This window comes from Parambassis ranga, chromosome 15 (assembly GCF_900634625.1).
Source record: "Parambassis ranga chromosome 15, fParRan2.1, whole genome shotgun sequence".
Taxonomy (NCBI): Eukaryota; Metazoa; Chordata; class Actinopteri; family Ambassidae; genus Parambassis; species Parambassis ranga.
Window position 1 is genome coordinate 7,010,853 of NC_041035.1, and position 21,329 is coordinate 7,032,181.

Below are 21,329 nucleotides of genomic sequence, written 5' to 3' on the forward strand. Positions count from 1 at the left end.
CATGACGAGGATGGTGACTGGGTAGATAAACGTTGATTTTAACAGGGATAACATACCAAGAGGATCCCCATTTTCCACCTCTAACAAATTCTTCCTTGCTGACCGTAGCGCACTGAAAAATGAAACACCCGTGCATGACCGAGTAACTCCAGAGAACATCAGAAGTGAGGTAATCCAGACCACATGCTCAGCACACAAACAGTTAACGCTGGCTTTTGCCAATTTCTCCAAAAGTGCAGCTTTTAAAAAATGAGCAGAACTTGTTTATTCAGAGCTCTGAGAAAAAGAATAGCATAGTACCCCGGGGGATGTCAAATGGCAGGCAAGTATTAAAAAAACCCAAGAGCCCCATATTGCAAAAGAGATATGTTTTTTTTCATGTTCCTTTTTTTGGTTTTAATTCACTAACAAATTCCACTTGAAAATATAATTAGAAAGTGCAGAGGGAAATGGCAAACTACTGCATTAGCTGTAATTGAACAAAAGAGTGCTTTGCCTGCTGGGAGGTGGCCAGTGAGGCCCCATGGGAAATGGGGCGGGGCTGAGACAGGGCCTGGTGGCATCTCCACGGGGATGGGGAGTTTATTTATAATCACAGGCCGCCCTTCGATGGAACAGGCCGAGTACTGATCTAACATGCAATTAATACTTACACGGCTGAGAGATCACACAGTCCACATGTACACACAGGTCGGTGCAGTGTGTGTGTGTGTGTGTGTGTGTGTGTGTGTGTGCATACACCATACACAAACACTTTTTTTGGTCACTTAGCCTCTACACACACCTACACACCCATGCATACAAATACTTTTCATCACACTTTATGCAAACACCTCCGATACGCGCAACCCCTTGTTTAACAAAAGCACAAACCATGACCACAAAACACACACAAAAAAATAAATACACACCCTGTGCCCACAATAAAGAGGTGCACCTTTGAATGTGTTATATTTACAAGATAGATGTAAAAATGGAAAAAGAGAGAAAGGGCTGTCCTTGTGCACACATAGCTACACACTTTATTTATTCTGTCCCCTTAATGAGCCACCATGGTCGCTCTCTCTCCCTCTCTCCCTCTCTCCCTCTTGCTCTCTCCTGTGCGGGTAGATTAATTCAATGCTTAATTGTTCAGTAAATTCAATTTTCCACATTCTATTCTGCCTAGCTTTAGCTAAAGTTCTTAAATCTGCCGCGCCAAGCTGAGGGAACCCTGTTTTTGAGCCGTGCATACCTTTTTTTTTTTTTTTCATTACCATTTTCCTTCCCTACACCACCCTAATTCGCCATGAAAAGATTTTCCTTGCTGGAAATTCTGATTCCGCTATGATCGGTGAGGCATTCCAATCCAATGCATTCTCATTGTGCCGCATCTAAGATGCAAGAGGGGCTTCCCCTTTCTCGCTGTGCCAGGCCCATATCATACAAGCGCTCATGCAAGAAATGTTGCCTTGCCAATTCATTTGCAATAATAAAAGAAAATTGTTAAGGTTGTTGTGCTGTGCCCCCCCCCCCTCCACCCTTCCCCTCTTTCTTCACTCTGAAATATCTTTTGTGATGATATGGATATTTACTTTTCACCCTGTGCCAGTGAGCGTGCAGAAATAATCATATGTGCATACTTAACAGCACCAGACATAAATATCCAAATAACCCCCCCACACGTACACTCCTCAGTGGTGGTACATCTGAATCAAAGATGACAGTCAGGTTACTTCATCCCCCAGAATTCTTTGGTGCATCTGTTTTTTGTAGTTGTTTTCTTTAACACCATTTTTGACCTTTGCAACAGCGCTGCTTCCTTGAAGCTGAAATCTGCGAGAATGCCATGTGTTGCAGCAGCAAGATGGTCTGCAATAATTCCAAACACACTTTTCCACTCTGCTGAATGCTGGTGGGAAAGCTGTAAGTGAAAGGAACAGAAAGGCCAGCTATTGTAAACTCTTGTTTACTTTGCTTTCCACTGTGACTAGATAAAGCAGGATCTGCCTCTCTGATAACCGGCCAGGCAAGTGCTTGCCCGACAATCTCTACTGTCTCTGCTCTCTCCACCCCGCTCCTCCCCTCGCTGCAATATTAGTGCTTCCAAAATGAAAAGAAGGGGCTGATAATGGTATGCGTAGTGAAAAAAAGGGGAGAGAGACAGAGAGAGAGAGCAAAGGACCCCCTCACTCCCTCCCATTTTGTTCTGCACTCCCCTTTCTCCCTAACTCTTCACAATAGACAAAGAAAGAAGAAATAACCTTATAATTGCTGAAGGGGGTAAGGGAGAAAACTGGATTTGGTCTCTTGAGTAGGTAAAGTATGCTACATTGTATAGCCGTCAGGTACTCTTCAATGGGCTTTTTAAAACTGGTGGGTTAACCTCACAGAGACAAGCAAAGATAATTACATGTTTGAGATAATTACCAGAGCTTTCAAAGTCCGTTTAGATGACACTCGCAGAAACTGACAAACTGATTTTCTTTCAGTGTGGCCTCTCCCACTTCAGCTCTTGCCATAGACTCCATGTTTACCCTGTGTGAGCTCAAATCCAAACAACAACATTAACTCGATTACTCCCCCCATCCATGCTATCTAACCCTAAACAAAGCATATTCCTTTTTTTCTAGTTGTGAATGAAAAGGCAGGCGTAATTTCTTAATGACATGTTTTGCTGTGGTTTCTTCGTTAGCCTAGCCTAGCTTGATTGCAGCCGCCGCTGTGCTGGGATGTTCTCGGTGGATTCCTTGGAGACGGGCTGTTTGTGACGATGGCCTTTGTCAGAGACTTGCAGGGGGTTAAGGGGGAGAGGAACTTTCCATTAGCTAAGTACACATGTGTTAAGCCAGGTTATTGTTTACTTAGCCAAAGAAACCACAGCAGGCCTCAGGGACAGACATGGCCGCCAATCATAAGTAACAGGAGACACAAGCCAAGAACTTTATTTGCGAGTGGGATCCTGTGGCTATCACAACAGAGTATCTGTGATTTAGTGGGGATCCGCTAAGCACTACATTGCAGTAATACTGCATGATTTAAAAACAGCAAATAAGAAAACTGGAAAAAAATTCTAAAACGCAAAGTGCACTACAGATGAAAGTATCTAAGAAACTCCTGACATTCTGATTCTTTGAAGTAACTCTGGCCTTAAGTTGCCTCATCATAATCACCCCTACTTGTTATTCCACCACAATAATGAAGAGGCTAAGAAACACACGAGTCACGTGGTCACCTCTTTGTATCACTTGTTGAATCCTCAACAGCCGCCCTGCATTCACTCCACAGTGGAAAAAAAAGGGGAGTTCAGGGGGAGGAGAGGCGGGAGGGGGAGCAGAGGAGGGAGGGGGCGAGTGGGGGTCAAACCTCTCCTCTATTCAACTACAAAAGCTGCTATTACCAACAATCACTACAATGATTCAAAAGTTTGTATTAAGAACAGCAGTGTGCCACTGTAGGAGAGAGGGGATGAAAAAAACAAAGCGAGTGTGTGCGCCTGTTTAGTCGGGTGAAACTCGATCCATACTTCAACGAGAAGCGGATAGATTAGCGATAGCGGTGTGTACTGATTAGGAAAATAGTGCCTGACCCCAGCAGTCATGGTTTCCATTGAGTTAGGAGTCGAGGGGCAGGGGTCACTCTTTGACCGCCAGAGTTACCTAAACCAACACTGCTGGGTCTCACTGACCTGGAAACCCGCACTTGTATGGCATAACAGTGCCAATTGTTGGGAAAAGATACCGAGATAGCACTATCAGAGCAAATTCTTACACAGTGACCACAACACTAAGCTCATACAAGCAGGGTTTGTTTAGGAAAGATTGGACGGGATGTAAGAATAACAGCAACAGATCCCAAATGTATAGATGTTATTTCAGATTGTGGGCCATTACACATTCTTTTTACATGATTTCAACAAAAAAAAAACACTCCCTGAAAGTGGCATAAAGCCTCCCTAATACAAAAATACCTCTACTAAATTAACTCAACAGATCAACTGCTGAGCATTCACCACGGTTTAAGGCTTCCACACCCACAAAAAGTCCGGCTGTGAATATTTTGAAGGGAAATGTCAATTATTTCTAGCCTCTCTCAGCCTGCATGGCTCAATCAAGTAGGAGCTCTTGAGACTTGGAGTAAGTCCTCAGCACTATTAGTAGTGTTCTGCTCTACAGCGGAGAGACCGGGCCCTCAGAGTTCATTAGCAAATTGCTGCGCCCCTCCCTGTGCTCTCTGTGCAATTAAAGGCAACTGTGCAAATGACGTACAGCAGCGTGGAAATACCTCACTGCTTCTTCAGGACCGAGGTGAACATGTGTGCCAGGCAAACAGGGACACAATCATCATAGCAACTGCTGCCATATTTCCACAACAACAAAAACACTGAGGGGAACAGTGTGGAATCTCCACAGTAAAGGCCTCTGAAACATTTACTCAAATTAATGTGACTTTTTTGATGAGAAATGTGCCACAGAAGGACTCAAACATGCGAGCAAACATGGTGGGAAGCTCTCTAGAGACCGGCAAGCAAAGAGTTAAGAAAGTCCAACTGGTGCTAACCAGTCACTCCACTCACATAGCACCTGAGGGGGGTGCTGCATTTATCAGGCCAGTCTGAACACACAGCAGCAGCATGAACACAAACACGCACACACACACATATATGCATACACTTGCAGACAGATGCATGCACACAGCTTGTGCACACACACACACACACCTACACAGAAAAGACACACACAAACATAGGAGGGTGAGCCCAAACTGGCTGGGCTGCATTCACAAGCCAGCGCAGAGCCTCTTTGACTTTTTCACCTCTCAGCTATGCTCTGCTTTCTTTTGAAAGGGGCGCTCAGTGTCCCTTCATACCAGCCTGCAGAGGCAGGCAAAAAAAGAAACGACAAAAAAACACAATGTAAAGACATGTAAAGAATATTCAGAAAATTATGTTATGACGCAAGGGTGCATAATTCAGCAAGAAAAGTCAGCGTTGTTGGATTGTTGAGTTTAATAAATTCAAAGTATTTTTTTTTCCTCTGACATTTTTTTCCTCTGCTACAGTCGCCTCACTGGAATAAATTGGTTTATGAATAAATGAGCCTGCTTTCTCCATCTTGTTAACATTGTTCTTTTGTGCAAATTCTCAGCATTTTTTTCCAGTCCACTTCAACTTTATGCCCGAGGGCATATATTAAAAATACATATGGAAAGAGATAATGCACACACAATGCAAATTCGTTAAGGATGTCACTGCCTAACAACTGCAGATAAGATGTCACACAAAAATAGCCCACAAAAAAATATATATTCAGCCACAAGTAAGTCATGAAGTGCACTGCCATTAGATTGACAATATAAGTATTCAGCAGTGAGAGGCAGGCAGCCTCTCTGCCTGTTTGGATATGCCCAGCTACACACAGCCTGCTGCTGTGGACGCTCTATCCTCTGAAATATATCAGCCCGTCCCTCAATATTACACATCTGTCAAAAAGTTTTCAGTTTTTTTTTTTTGATACAAACTGTGCCTGTAGGTCATCTGTCAGCATAAACATAAGCTTGTGTGGTTTTGCCTTTAATTGGCTATATGTAAGGACTATCATTAGATTAAAATAGGCCATGTCTTCATCTTACAGTCAATTAAAGATCTGCATCAGTGCCCCAAGCACAACATAATTTCCTTCATATACCTAGAAACCCAAGGGTTTTAACACATTCTATTTCCATATCTATATACATAAGGCTTCGTTCCAAATCCTGACCCATCTATAAAAAAAAAAACTTTTAACTGAATCCTCCAGAGGATACAACAGGCTGCTCAAAGAGACACTTAAATGCACAAGTGGTGTCTGTGTTATTTAATTCTGTTCCTGGATTAAATGAAGTATTATCCCGGTGATCTTTTCTCATTTCCATAATCAGACATAAGAGCCGGGGATGGTGGAGTGCATGCGCGCGGCGGGGTGGGGGTCTTCCCAGTCGGGCCCCAGTCCGCTCCCAGCCCTGCCATTCAGCCCAGAACATAAAAGCCGGTGGCTGTCTCTCTCTACTCAGATCAGCCACTCAACCATATGGAAGTCCGCGGATTTAAATTATTTAGCCTAATCGCTTCATTACTTTTTATGTCCGACTATCCAACTAATCCCTTTAATTTGGACACTTGATTTTTTTTTTACCCTCCTCCCTATCCTTACAGCCGCTACGCTCCTAAGTCATTTCTTAAACTCTGGGATAGTTTAACTTTTTGTGGTCTCATAGCCTGCAACCATGTTTTCTGCACAGATGACTCGAACTATTAATGGCCGAAATTCCAGATTTGCATAATTCTAATCATCGGATCCTGTTATCATTACTTAACGGCAGTGTATGGACCATTAGGGTCATGCCTGTGCGCACACTACAATGTCCCCGGAGTGCTAACAGTCAGTGGAGCACATAATGAAGGCTGCGGTTATCTCTGATATCTGCACAAAAGGAAACACTTCCTAATCTACCTTTAATGCCCGCTGCTTCTGTAGCTTTCGCAACAAAAAAAAAATCAACCTTCTTATTGGCGTTGAATCTGTGCGCTCTGAGCGAAATAAAGGGGGAAGGAGAGGAGGGGTCTCGATAAGCAATGTGCACTCATGTCTAAGGAAAAATACTGACAAGACGCGTAATGAACCGTGAACTCTACAGTGGAGAAACCAAGGCATCTAAACCACAGTCTGCAGCCTATGCTGCTGCTGCTCCCTCAGCAGAGGGGAGCTGATAACGTGTGGGTTCAAAAAGAGAAAAGAAGGGATAGAAAAATGAAGAGAGGCACTAAATTAAAATCGACATGAAACAGGTCAAGTTTATGGCGATGCTTTTTCGAGCTAATCTCCCCAGGTCGGTTCCGGGTTCAAGTCTTAATGGGCCAATAATAGCAACATTATTCAGAATTTTTTTCATTCCGATGGATGGAATGTAAAATGGTCTTAATCATATGCAAATAACAGCGCAGCGGAGTAGTGACCCAGAATAGCTGAATAGCCAACAGGGAGAACACACACACAGACACACACACCCTTTCTCTCTCTCACACACACATGCAGGCAGAGAGAGAGAGATGTACCTGATCTAGAGCCACCGATCTTGTGATTTCCTCGCTGTCTGATTTGGACCCGCCCTCTCTGTCGTCTATGACCAAGTCGATGGGCATCTTGCCTTTCAAGCAGCTGATGTACCGGTGACAGAAATTATCACACAGCTCGTGTACCTACAGAGAGATGGAGGCAGAGGCTGAAACACACACACAGGCACGCATACACAACCAAAAAAAAAGCAACATTATCACTAAACATCGGCCAAACTCGCGCGTAAAATGGGGAGTAGTTATGCCATTTGGATGAATATTTAAATAAGCATGCAGTGATTATGGATCACTACAATGTGGGTCTAATTAATTATTTACAATGTTAAAAACAACATGATTTAATTTATAAAAATGTCTGTTTCATCATGAAAGTGACAAAGTATTTCAGGTTGAGGTGTGTCCAGCCCCTGTGGCTGTGGCTGTCCTGAATATGATACAAACTTTATTTTTTTCTAATCTCAAAATAGAGATATCGTCGAAAATTGACAGTGACAAGAGGGCTCAGAGGCTACAACGCACTCAACACCCGTGTTAAATTCATCATCGGTGCCCCGAGTAGTGGCCATTAGAGCAGGGTGACCCGCATGACTGACATTTAAGGTAAACTGTTTAATTTCGTCTACTTATTACATTATCACAGCCAATGTGGCGCATCTGACTGCACCAGAGACAAAGAATGTTTGCTTAATTCCCTTTATTGCTGTACATTGACAGCTTCCATCCCTAAAGTGTGCCGCACACACACACACGAGATGAGGAGCGGCGTATAAAAAAATAAACTTTTAACAACTTTGGTCATATTTAATAATGTAAAAATTTGGGTTAAAGTTGACTCTACGTGCTACTGCAGTCCATCTGATGCAGAGACAAATCTGAATTTTTACACCCACCAATCCTTCTATCCACAGATGGCTGCCTGGGGCCTTTTGCCCTCCACAAAGAATCATTTCTAAAAACCCGAAAAGTTCGCCTATATGTTTCACCTTGCATCCAATTTCTGCCAGCATTAAACTTCATTAAAACAGGGGGAGATTTGGCCACAGAGATATCCGTTCCAGTTGTAACAGCTTGCGTCGTGATTAAACGCGGAAGAGAAATGGCCCCATGATTGATTTTGACGCTAATTATAACCGACTAGCAAAAATACATTTATGCAAATAACAGCCCATAGGTCTGAAGTGGCACAGTGGACAGAAACGGCAAGAGAATATTACCTTCTCCAGCTCCAGAAGATGAAATCGTAAAACTTGAATGGCTTGAATCATCTGAAAAATTAAAATAACAATAAAAAAATGAGCTGTTCACATCCTTGATATTAAACAGGAGCGTTTTTCTCAATACAACTAACTTCAGATGAGGAAAAATATTCATATGAATGGATTTTATGTGGAACTGATATTAAAGTTGGACGTTATTGCAATATGGAGAGCAGGCGTACAGTGCAGTACTGAAGCTGTAATAAGCCTCAGAGTCAGAAATCTATTAGCCAGCAACTAATCGAAAAGAAAACGTTACTCTCAACATTACATTTAAGGTATCAAACTGTACAAGAGGGGAAAGAAGGAAGGCGATAACTGTCCAGGCAGAGATCAGAGGTGTGTGACAGCTGTCTGACAGTGGTCCTTCATCTGCACATATACAACCGGGGGCCATCGTGATATCAAACAGACAGATAGAGGAACATCATGCCTGATCCTGCTTCAAGTTTTCAGCACCACGTGGCTCTCAGCCCGCCAATAAACATTCAAAGCACAGCTGGTAAATTTAAAAATACAGCTTGAAAAAAAAAATCTCATTTGTAAAATGACAAAAAAAAAGTGTCTTACCAGATTATCCAATTCTGGATTCGAAGAAAATAAAGGTTTTTCTGCCCGGATCTAAAAAAAAAGCCAAAAACAATGAATTTAAATAATTATAACAAAGTATAAAATAAATAATACAACACATAACTGCAGCAAACACACTGCGTGAAATCTAAACATTTTTTTTTAAATCTCAGTTGTTAAGATTCATTTTATTGTCTCCATGCAGAGATAAGTTGACGCAAACAGCTCTGGGCATGCAGGTAAGAGCTCAACCAGCAGATTACAAAAGTCAAACTTTCCTGACCTGTTTTGCAAACACTGCTATGTCTTCATTGAAAGATTCCGATGAACAGACGTCTCCTCCCGCCACCCCGGGCTCTCTGGGGGTGCAAGTCGCTAATTCACATTTCTCAAAAATCAGTGCAAGCAAAGGGAACAGGGGGTGCCTGGGAACACACACAATAGCAAATGTCACCAGAGAGAACAGCGCCGGGGTCAAGACTACTCCAGGCTAGATTTAGCCAGCCATGCTACTCTTCAACAACTCGCCCATGGGGACTGCTGCTGCAGCCCGTGCTATTATATTATGCAGAGGCTCGGAGAAAGGCTGCAAACAGCGGGCAGACTTGTGTGATTAAATCTAGGCGCGCCTAATAGCATAAAAGCTTTAGAGGTCTGTCAAACAATTTCTTGCACAGGTCTCCATTTGGATCACAGACGTGTGTGTGTGTGTGTGTGTGTTTGGCAAAACAAAACTGAACTCTGTGGAGATGTCGGCGGTTAAATGTGCACACATTTGTTTATTGTTTATTGATAAAGTGTTTAGAGTAAATATGTGCAGCCTGGTAATGCGCAGAGGACAATAAAGTTGTGTCAGAGTACCTAAAAATGGCGAAATAGCTACTGCCACTCCGAAAACATAATCCTCAGAATTTTGAAATGGCTTCAACAAATTAATAAAAGACATGCATTTGTGACATTTACTTTAAACATTATACGTTTTTCTATTTACTGAAGCCTAGTAAAAAAATAATTAAAGTGGTTAAAAATGAGGATCAAAAAACAAGAGACCTAAGCAGGGAACTATAAGCAGGGTAAATTAGAGTAAAATATATACTTAAAGTACAGATCTTGTTTATAATTATTAAGTCAAAATTAAATTTTGAGCTGACTTCTCGCAGGGCTTGTGTGATGTTTCCATCACACTAGATTTCTGTTTACTTTTGTATTATTTGTTCAATTGTTTACTCAGCAAAAACACGAGGTAAACATGACTCTAGCAAAAGTGAACAAAGACAGGAGAGCATCAAACCCCGTGCAGCCCCTCTCACAGCGCCTCTGCAGCACTTTCTGCTGCTTTAGTGTAGTGTACACCGGGACGCAGAGCTGCCCCGTGCATGAGCCGGCGTTATTACTGTTACACGGGACTTATTTTGCACCCACCACAAGCCCACCCCTGCTGCCCCCCTCTCTGGGCCTGGCTACTCGCCTGCCCGACAGAGGGTGAGTTTACCCCATGGATAGGATGCTTGCACCTACCCATATATCGCGTCTTTATCTCTCTTGAGAGCGTCGTTAACGGAGGAGCCCATACTAGGAGGCATGGTGTTGGTGTGGGCGGTGTGCGGGTACTGGTGAGAGTGCAGCTGGGGACCGTGGTTGAGGTGCACCGCCTGCATGGACCGGGCGCCGTGCGGGTCTCCGTACATGGTGGTCGGGATGCCCACACCGTCCATCCCGTAATGGGGCAAGTCTTCGTACTGCACACAACAAACACGCCGGGGGTTCCACAGTGAATATACATGAAGAAGAATATTACAAAATAAAACTTTGCCACAGAACTATCAGTAAAACACACTTAAAGCATAGTCCCAGTGAAAGAAGAATTGTTTTTCTTCTTCTTTTAAAAAAGTTTTAAACCTGGCAACAGGGCGCAGTAGTATTATTATTTTCTACAATTTAATTCAAAGTGTTATGTTTGTCTGTCATTTATTACAACACATGCCAAACAAAAGAAATAAATTCACCTTTGATTCTCAGAAAAAGTTTTAAAGACTACAGCGACGTGTTGAACTGGACGTTGTTGACAGAAGGAAAACTACAACAATATTCCGAAGTAATAGTTTTGTTGTAAACTTATTCACAGTGACCTTTGTAGCCCAGAAAAAAATGCATATGAATTATTCAGTCAGTTCAAATACTGGTGCTCACTTAAAAGTATTATTATTGTGGTATTTTAACAGGCATATAGCAGGGTGTGCTGTGTTTTCACGGTGCACACACAAATGTCTTAAACTTGTTAATTGCAATGTTTTTCTAATTTTAAAAGCTCATAATTGTGCAGCATGTTATTACCCATCAAGCAGTCTGTGATTAGTGCGTGAAACAAACTCAAGGAAACGCGTGTTGTGTTTTTCCAGACGAACCTGAACGTTCAAACTTTTTTTTTTTCACGTGTCAGATTTGAGCTCTTTACGCTGTTGTTTGGTGCTTATTAAAGACGCTGCTTGTGCGTTAAGACGCACAGCGGTTCAATCAGGTCTGCAAAAGCTCAAATAAAAATCTTTATTTGCTTCTTTAATAGATTTTAAAAGAGGCTTGAATTATTGATAGTGCTCTCCAGACGTGACAAACAAAAAAGAGTCAGAGAAAGAGTAAAGTGCATTATCACTTAAAGTCGTGCATTTCGACCCTAAAGGCAAAGAGGTGCAAACCTCAGCGTGGTGCAGCTCCACTGCCAAACTAAGCAGCTAAATGTGTCCACTGTCCCCCCCACCACCCCCCCAACATCTCAGCGTCTGCACTGTTTACTATCCGTGTGAAGACCTAGCCGCTGTTCTGAAGCAGTCCTGGAGTGTATGAATCAAAGCGTTTGTCATCACCTCATTACTAAAAACTGCCTCACTGACTTTATGCTAATTTTGCATATTTTAGCGCAATTCACGGTGTACGGTGAGAGACGAAGAAGAAGTGACTGTGAGTGCAGATTTTTTTTTAAATCTCGTCCAAAAATGCTCGATATGAAATCTTGTCTGAACAGTTAAGAGAGAAATGTGGAGATTTGCCTCCATGCCCTCCCCCACTTCGCTTCCAGTAACTGGCCTGTCATAACTAATCTAAAAAACATAGCCGATGTGAGATATGATCACGCTTCCAATGTCCCCTCGGTGGTCCGGTTTGTGGAGTGCGGCCGTGCGTAATACCGTGCCAAAAGACGCCGAACATGAAATTGTGTTTCCATGTGTCAAGACGACAGAAACTTTCGCCGCGAGTGTGTGTCCGTGTGGGTATGTGTGTCATTAAGCCACGTTACAGTGCAGCATTGCATTCAAGCGAAGTAGACTCAAGAGAGAAACTTTTTAGGGGGGATTGCCCTACGTACCCGTTGCGCCATAACCCTCCTCACGCCCTGGTCGTCCTTTCAGTTTAGGTAAATCCCGTCTGAGGCCAGGGTGTAGACGAAATAAAGAAAGAAAATCCAAATAAATGGGAAGGTGTTTCAGCCAAAATCCCGTATGCCTGTTTCCCACGGAACGGTGAAGCCAGCTCCCGCTTTCTGTGCAAGTTTAGCCCAGGCGCGGCGAATAGGTCCTCGGCTGTCCTCGGGGCAGCGGCACCGGGCTCCTTTTCCAAAACCAGAATGGAAATAAAATAGCCCCTCAAACAAAACTGGCGACTCTCATGGCTTTTTGCCACTCCGCCTGTCAGTCAAAACGCGAGGGCTTGTCAAAAGTACCGGATGAATGATGGTCCGACGCGCGTCTCCACGGGATCGGCACCACCTAAATGTTAATGGTCACAATCACAGTTAAAAAATGAAGCAGCTCTCCTCTCGTTTTCTTTGATCACTCTCGGCTCCCGGCTTGATTTTCTTATGCAAAAGCGTCTAGAGGAGATCAAGAGGAGGTGGGGTGATAATTCTGGCTTAGGCTTTCTTAAAGGAGCCACGATCGATGCAGTGCGTGTGTGCGTATGTGTCTGTATGTGTGTGAGTGCGTGTGTATGCGTGAACCGCCAGCCCGTTTGTGTACAATGGATGTGTGTGTTGAGCTGAGGAGGAGCGGAGGATCTGGACCAGACTGCTGAAACCCGGAAGTAGTGGTGGCCATAACAGGTCGCGTCTTACACAACGCACCGGGCTGCAGCAAGTCGTGCGGAGAGGAGGGGGGGTGGGAGGACCCTGCGAGCCCAGCCAGCCGCACTGCGAGCTGGAACAACACGGGGATCAACGCTGAATATCCACCTATGACTTCAGCTTTATTTCTCCTCACCCTAAACTCTGTATTTTTAGTTTTTTAGAATGAAACAGATTGTAAGCACTCAAACATGAGAAATGCAGGACTGACCCGCTCAGCAGCCACGTCTAAATAGTTTGAAGGACTTAATTGAGCCACTGTCAGGTATGTAATTAGCTCTGAATTACAGATTGCATTTAGATGTAAAAATCATTTCTATCATTAAAAAAATAAATTGTAATCCCAGATTAACAGAGGACTGGGTCATTTTAACAGTTTAATAGTTAAACTGAACTTCTGGTAATCTGCCATCATCATGTCTTCGTGTATAAGCTGTAGCCAAACATCCAGTTTTGCAGGTTTGGGGCCTCTTGTAGCTCCCTGTGAACTTCTATACAGCCGTTTAGCTCCCATGCTTGTAATAACAGATATAAGATAAATATGTACAGCCTATAAAATCCACTGGAAAAACGTCAACCCCAGTTAAAAGGGATATTAGATACACCTTTGCTATGGTTTCTTTGGTAAAATGTATATATTTAACTTCAAAAACAACATTTTTTTTAGACTAAAGCAGTGTGACTGCTCGACATATTGACACTGAGATGTGATTTGAACATCCAACTCTGAAATAAATACTTTAAACATCACTTTTTTCAAAGCTCCTTTAACGTCTGACTAACAGCTAATGTTGTCCGTCCCTCTCCCCCACAGCAGCTATGAATGGGTCGCTCCAGTCTGCCCGGGCTGTCCAATGGCAGGGAGGCGCAGGGATGGGAGCCCCCTATTGGTTCACCAGATGATCGATCCGGAGCTGATTGATCGGTTTTAGGCCACATTGGAGAAGAGGCGCAAAGCAAAAACATCACCCTGCGAATGGAAAACACACACTTTGCGCGTCTGTCAGCTTCTAGCGTGTGATTTCACCAAAACTTATAATATTTGACTAAGACATCTCTCTCTACACCACACTCTCTTTCCCTCACTCACTTCCACACATTATTCAACAATGTACACACCTCTGACTTTTTACTTACTTCTAAATGGACTCAGATTTTTTACACAACTTTTTAGAATCACACAGAGTACACTCAGATTAAGAGACATTTCCAACCTTCTGTTCACAGGATTCATTAATGCAACTTTCCTTTCTCTCTTTATAATGAACCGTTCACTTGAGTTGAGACTGTAAAAGTTTGGTCAAATATTGATGAGCTTTAATTTATGGAGGGAAACTTTGATTCTCGGGGAATTTCAAGAAAAGTAATCATATCTTTGAATAATGTGTGGTCATAAATTAACAAAACAGTTTAAATTTACTACTTTATCTCGTTACATTTGATTCCTCAGTGAGATATAAAGGGACACATATCTTATTTCATTTAGCTGATCTCCTTTTTTAATTAAGAAAGAAGTTTAACTACCTTAAGAACGGCATCAAATATGAATAAGGCATTTCGTGGTGTATGGAATATAAATATGAAATATAAGATCTTAAAATGGATGAGCTTTTATTGATTAGCGTGCATTACGGATTCCCAAAAGTATCTTTGTTTATTTTTGAGGTTGTTTTCCACATGGTGATACTCAACTTTTTATATATTAACCCAGCCTCCTCAGATGAACAGAGAGTTCGTAAAAAAGGGCCATATTATCTCCTGATTATGCTCATAAGGTGTTGCTGGTGGCTGACAGCCTGTTTGAAGTTTTTTTCCCCTCCCGGTGCAGTGCGTCCAGTCATCGATCATCTGCCCCCGGTGCCAGAAACGGTGTCATAACATGATAATGCGGCTTCACACATTCGGCGGTGATTCCTGTGGTAAAAAACCCGAGCGATGGGATCCGATGGGACAGTTTTACAGGCATGAAATGACTATCAAAGCCTCCCGCAGTCTGGCCGGAGAGGCTCCGGGGCGCGGACAGCACAGAAGCCACGAGGCACGGACTTTTACGCACAGACACACCGGATCAAATAATCAGCTGGGTGGACTTGTGCATGCTCAATTTGATAAATCAGTTATTTATTGGTGAGTAAAAGCTCTTGGTTTATCTTTTTTTTTTCTTAAAAAAATGTATGTCATGGTAAATAATTAAAAAGATAATTAATACCAGATAGATTTTAGAGGGAAGTTTTTTTATTATTAAAGCTGCTGTTAAATCCACTACTTTGCTAAATGTGTTGGTTTAGTAAAACACAAACAGGATAATACAGCTCAGCACACATAAATGTAGCGAGTTGTTGAGAAGAAGTAAAGCTAGATAACATGAAAGGAGCTCACATCAGCGCCTGCTCACTGTAAAATAACTGCTATGGCATTATAAAGCAATTAAGCTCCTTCAATTAGCATCCATAAAAGCAAAGCGGAGCTCCACTTTCTCTCCTGCATTGGAGTTGCTCTTTAGTGAGGGTCAGCGCGTTTTGGGTATCCTGCAAGAGAGCAGGGGGGCAAATACCGTCACTTCTGTTTAATCCGCTTTGCGATGACGGTAATGCTTTGAGTCGTTTCAATAAAATCAGCAGGTATTACTTTCAAACGGCTGAATGCAAATTGACAGCATGTTTGACTGCCGAAACAAATGAACGCGTTATTAGGTGGCCTGTGCGTCTTGACTTGTGCTGGAGGGACACAAAGAGAAACAGCAGCTTATATGCGAGAGTTTAGAGAGAGAAAACACGCGCATTATTTAATTCAGTTCATTATCTGACCTGTATATAAACCTGGTCAAATTACTAATCTAAGTTTTTTAAATTTAAAACCCAAACGTTGTAAGAAAAAACATACAAATGTGATCCATAAATTGATCAGGTGCAGATTTTGAATAATAAATAAATGCATGTCAGAGATTGCTGTGATGGTCTGTATCACTGCTCGTCTTTGGCTGATTGGGGGGGAAAAGGGGAGCAACTGGCAGCCTGGCGAGTCAAACCGAGGTCAAACTTATTGCAGCCCCGCAGCTCTGCGCACAAACATGTTGGGATCTGCAACAAAAAAAAGGACACTGAGACTCTCTCTGGGTTTTGTCACTGCAGGCAGCCAGACCGATAGACCTGCTGCAAAGTTTTCACTCTTCATCTAATTACATGAAACTGGAGTGGTGTAGCGCCTGTCAGAACATCCAGCGGTATTCATTAGGGCGCGTTTAGAAATGAGAAATTCAGTCGGTAAGAGGGGGGGCGATGATTTGTCTTGCGTTGGAGATTTGAATCAGAATGCAGAGGTAACATCCAAGTGCAGTGTTTTATAAGAAAAGTACACCTTTATTATACCACAGTGATTTACAAATCCGTGATAAGAAGTGAAAGAGTGTGTTTTAGTTGGGGTGGTTGTAAAGGAGGATGGGTGTGATTGCTTTAAATAAAGTTGTTGTTTTTTACAGTAACACTTATAAAACACACTAATATATTATATAGCACAGAAAACCTCAAATATCCTGGTAAAATCACAACTTTTTGTATGATAATAACACTATAATACGTCGCAAAATTATAATTTTAAAGCATGAAATCAGTTGCATTTGTTTCACTGGTGAGTCTTTCCTCTGGGAGTGTTCACTCCTGCTGGATCCTGCAGTTTGGCCCAAATGTTAATGTGAGCCTCTGTAGCCTCTCACACACATTAATGCTTAATCATTTGCGCCTTCTACCGGAGCTGTTGGAAATTACATGCAACGCAGAAGAAGACTCCAGCTCTCATCATTAAGATAAAAAAGTGACTTCTACTGTCAGTGTGTTTTATCCTACATATACTGATTTGATGCAGGCTGAATCAATGAACATATTTCTTGTCATATTTATCGTGAACTTTATTTGTGTAAATAATTTAAAATGCTAATAAAATATGTACCAGTGCCAGTTTGGTGTGTTCCCTTGATAGAAATGTCCACAGTGTCTATAAGTGTTTATTTTAAGCTGAATCAACTAGGTTAATATTACATGAGTCACAGTTTTATCTGCCCACGTTCATCAATTCAAGCAGTACATATAAAAAAAGTGAGTTAAAAAAACTCAACACTTAACTATCAAAGTGTAAATTAAATTTGGTGTACAGATTAAACCCCTTTTGTCCCTTTGTGATGTTCTTGGGGTAAAATATGTTTTAAATAGAATTCCAGCCTTCATTTAGCAGTTGAAGCAAAAGTAGGAAAGTGACTGCTCTATCTGCTAAACAGGAGGCTGGCAGATGTTATGGTTTGCAATAATGTGAACATGTGGATTAATGCTAAAGAACTGCAAATGAAATAAACCTGACATTACAGGAGTGGCTCAGATGTGACAGTCACACTGGCATTACTGCATCACACCTATAGATACATAACAGCTGCTAGTGACAACTGTGTGAAATTAGATGCACACAATCATATATAGACTTCTAACCATATATATATATATATATATATTAACATCATACACACACACACAAGAGCCCTGAAATAATAGCTGTGCTTGAACGCCGCCAGTCAATTTTCACATTGTGCCAAACTGGCCACCAGGTCAGCAGCTCCACTTTACTCCAAAAGACTGCTGAGTCTGTACTAAACCCAGAGATAGATAGAGAGCTCATCACTTCACACACCTCCTTACGTCTCTCTCCCTCTGTCCCCGTGTCTCTCTCAGTGTCTTTCACCCAGCACTTCCAGGAACATTTGTCACCGGCACTATTATTTCAGGTGTGCTAATGGTGTCACAGACACTTTTTCCGAGAGAGGAAGTGAAAAACAATGGAGGACAGAAGAAGAGAAGAGAGTATCATCTTTATCAAATGAACTCCCCTCCAAAAAATCCAGGGGTGAAGGATCTGGGTGAGGAAAGGCTAAGGGGTGACACATGGTGGCCGGTCATAGGGCGGAGGGTGGCTGTGGGTGTATGGGTGAAGATGACGGGGGGGGGGGGGGGGGGTTCTCACACCTCACAGGGAGACTGTGAATTGATCAGCACCTTGGAGAGAGAGAAAAAAGAGAGGGAGGGAGGAAAAGTGAGAAAAAAGGGAGAGCAGCTAGGCGGAGAGAGATGAGGGATGACGATGAGGAGAGAACGAGTGGAAAAAGCTGGGTGTTGGAGCGGAGCTATAAAACCAAGGAGGGGGGAAAAAACAGGGCGATAGAAAGGGAGGAGTGAAGGGAAGGCTGCAGAAGAGGTGTGAAGACTCATCTTTTCCTGGATGGGTGTGAGTTTAGGCTACAGTGAAGAGTGGCCTGGGAGCACAGCATAGCCTAGTGGTAATAAACCAGCAAGCCCCACTAGAGAAACAGCCAGCATCAGCTATAAGCAAGCTATAGGAAGTGCTTTGAAAATCACAGTGTAATATTAACTCTATACTTGGACTGTTTTCTGAAGTTTAACACTTTAATCACAAACAGCAGTTTTGTGTAGTAAATGTGGAAGTCATATCATATTTTGTGCTTTCAATGTGCAGAGAACTTAAATATTGTGATGTATACTTAAACTTTTCTTTCTGATTCTCAGAGTAAAAGCATGGCTCCACACCACAGCGGCTGGTAGAATGTATAAAAATCTTAAAACATGGCCAGTGTTTGGCTTGTGGCTGATGTGTATCTCTCCCAGGCAGCAGTAAACACATGGTCACCATGTAATGCAGCTGCAACACACACCACAAAACCACTGCGGAGCACTCCTATGCTACGTCAACGAAGGTGATAAAAGCTGGAACAATCCAGCTGCCTCTTTGAGCATGTCACCCAGTTTACGGTAATTCATTTCTTGAAAAAGTTTGTAATAATACTAAAAATAGGACAAATACTGTAGATACTAGAGAGTACTTCATCTGTGCCTGCTGAAGATAGAAGGAGTGCTCATTCACTCCTCCATCCACATACCCTGGTTCTACTAATCGTATCTTTGACACTTCTTGTGTGGGATTTGTAGTCAATTAAGTTAAAGAGAGGCAGCCTAATGCAGCAGGTTAGAAATTAATGCAAGTCTGAATATCGGTTTGTACAAAGTGTCATCAAATCCTTCAGGTCCTCTGCACTGAAGCAGAAAATGGGGACCATACACACCAAAAGCTGCTCCCAATCTAAAAGCAAAAAAACAAGGACCCAAAACGTCACTGACTCTCAAACCAGTTTTCAAACAGCCAAACAACTGATGAAAGGATGTTAATCATGTGTTGTTCTTCAGGTGCTGGTCAGCAGTGTGATCTGGATCTGGGGGTCATCTACTCCAAACATGGCAATGGCTGATGATAGTTATGATCTGGACTTCAAAATAAATTCAGATCACTTAGGAAAATGTTGAGATAAAATTGAGAGCAAATATTTGGCATATCAGGTCAGATGCATGTGCTCTAGTTCTCTAGTGCGGCGGGGCACTCGTCCATCCTTGCAGCACTGAATCAGATTACCAAACACACTGATTGACTGCAGCGGTTGCTAGTGAACCTACTGCCGTCTCTCCTAAACAAAGTTATCTCTACTGAAGTTCATGAAGAGGTCAGCGGTCACATCATCTCATCTAAGATCGCTCGTATACTGTACGACCCTCAGGATCCTAATAAAGAAGCTTTCAAAGCATAAATTCCTGTCATAACAACAAATGTCAGAGATATGCTGAGGGCTGCTTCTGCTCAGCTCTAACTATGGCTTTGCTGTAGTAAATGGAAGCAATTATTCTACTCAGCTAAAAAAAAAAAAAATCCACCAAGGCTTTTCAAACAATGAAACACAAACTTGTTTTCTGTGAAAAGTTCTCCTAAACCCAAACTGCCGAAGAATCAAGGTAGCATGTAAATTTATTCCACTTAGCTTTTGTTAATTATCACAAGTGTCATAACCATCAAAAGACAACAACAGACGACAACTTGGCACGCACTGATGTTTGACACTTCTATCTTTATACCCTTTGTTCTGCCGCTCCTTCCTCCCCTCTTTGTTTATGACACATTATACCACACCTGCCTCCGATAATTATTCTTCCTTCTCACTCTGTTGCGACGCCCTTGAATTTCTAAATGCAGACAGAACCTGTGAATTTGAAGATTTCTATGCCAAACAGACATATATGCAACTGCCACGTCTCTGAGGTTAGAAATAAAATGTCACTACTCATTAAAACATTCTGAAATATATAACAATCTGTACCTTAATTGTTTTGTTTTCTACTGTTAATATATTCATTAAGCCACCTGCACTGAAACACTCACATTGTACACAAGTTTTAACTCTTTATTAATTATCAGCAATTAGCTGATCTTATGCTGCTCTTTGTTATCCACGTTTGGTGTCCACTTCCAGGTAGTTTTGAATAATTTACTGTATTATTGTGCTAATGCTTTCATATTGAATGCTACACAGAACACTGTAAAATCCTCTGGCTGACATTTATAATTTACATTTTTTATAATGTATATATTATATTATATTTTTATTATAATAAACTGCCAAAATCTTGAAAAATTCTCGATACCACAAAAATGCTAACTCAAATAAACGATCAATAGTGAAACGAGAAGCCCGGGGTTTTCACTCAGCAAAAGTTAACATGACGTTAATTCAGATTAGCTGATCCTTTTTAGAATAAACACAACTCAACTGGAAAACAGACTGAATGTTTCTGTGATACAACAAAAAGATGCTGCGGCTGACCACTGGAAGGAAAAAAACAAAGGTTTCCATCCAGAAGCAGTGACAGAGTTGATCAGTTTAGAATGACATGTTAGCAGTGATTACACCGCTCCTGGATTCACTCCTCACCACCAAACCACTGGAGCCTCCACTGCAGTGAGCGATTGTGTTTCTGGTTCCTGCTATTTTCACAAAATCCTGAAATATAACTGAAATGTGAAAATAACAGAGCACGTGAAGGACTTCGGGAAGCATACTAACAAAAATATTAACAACATACTAACAGACTAATAAAGAGTTGGTAAATATAACATTATGGACACATAAATCTCAGTATGTGTTTACTGCATCAGGACAACTAATAGTGTTAGTTCTGGATGCAAAATAAACATGATGCACATAGGTCAATTTAGCTGTACTTGGCTAATTACACATAATAATGAAACATATATTTTCATTGTAACAATTCTGGAGCTGTATTTTGTTGTTGTTTTTGTCGCAAAAGGTAACCACATGTTTTGCTATTTTTATATATCTCATTAATTAGTTCTTGATCACCTTTTGCATCTGTTTAGAGGTTTATAAATATCCCCATCAATCTTTAGTCCACATAAT

General features: G+C 41.9%; 1 protein-coding gene across 1 annotated transcript in view; it reads right to left on the reverse strand.

Moving 5' to 3' along the window:
• meis1b (Meis homeobox 1 b) overlaps positions 1–12,977 on the reverse strand; it is a 69,680-nt gene extending 56,703 nt beyond the window's left edge. Inside the window, exons 1-6 of the mRNA XM_028422955.1 lie at positions 12,281–12,977; positions 10,438–10,658; positions 9,203–9,344; positions 8,920–8,970; positions 8,308–8,358; positions 7,073–7,216 (exon numbers count right to left, since the gene is read on the reverse strand). Of these exons, the coding sequence (XP_028278756.1) occupies positions 7,073–7,216; positions 8,308–8,358; positions 8,920–8,970; positions 9,203–9,344; positions 10,438–10,658; positions 12,281–12,292 (621 nt within the window). The 5' untranslated portion in view covers positions 12,293–12,977. The remainder of the gene's footprint in view (positions 1–7,072; positions 7,217–8,307; positions 8,359–8,919; positions 8,971–9,202; positions 9,345–10,437; positions 10,659–12,280) is intronic.
• Between the last annotated feature and the right edge of the window lie 8,352 nt (positions 12,978–21,329).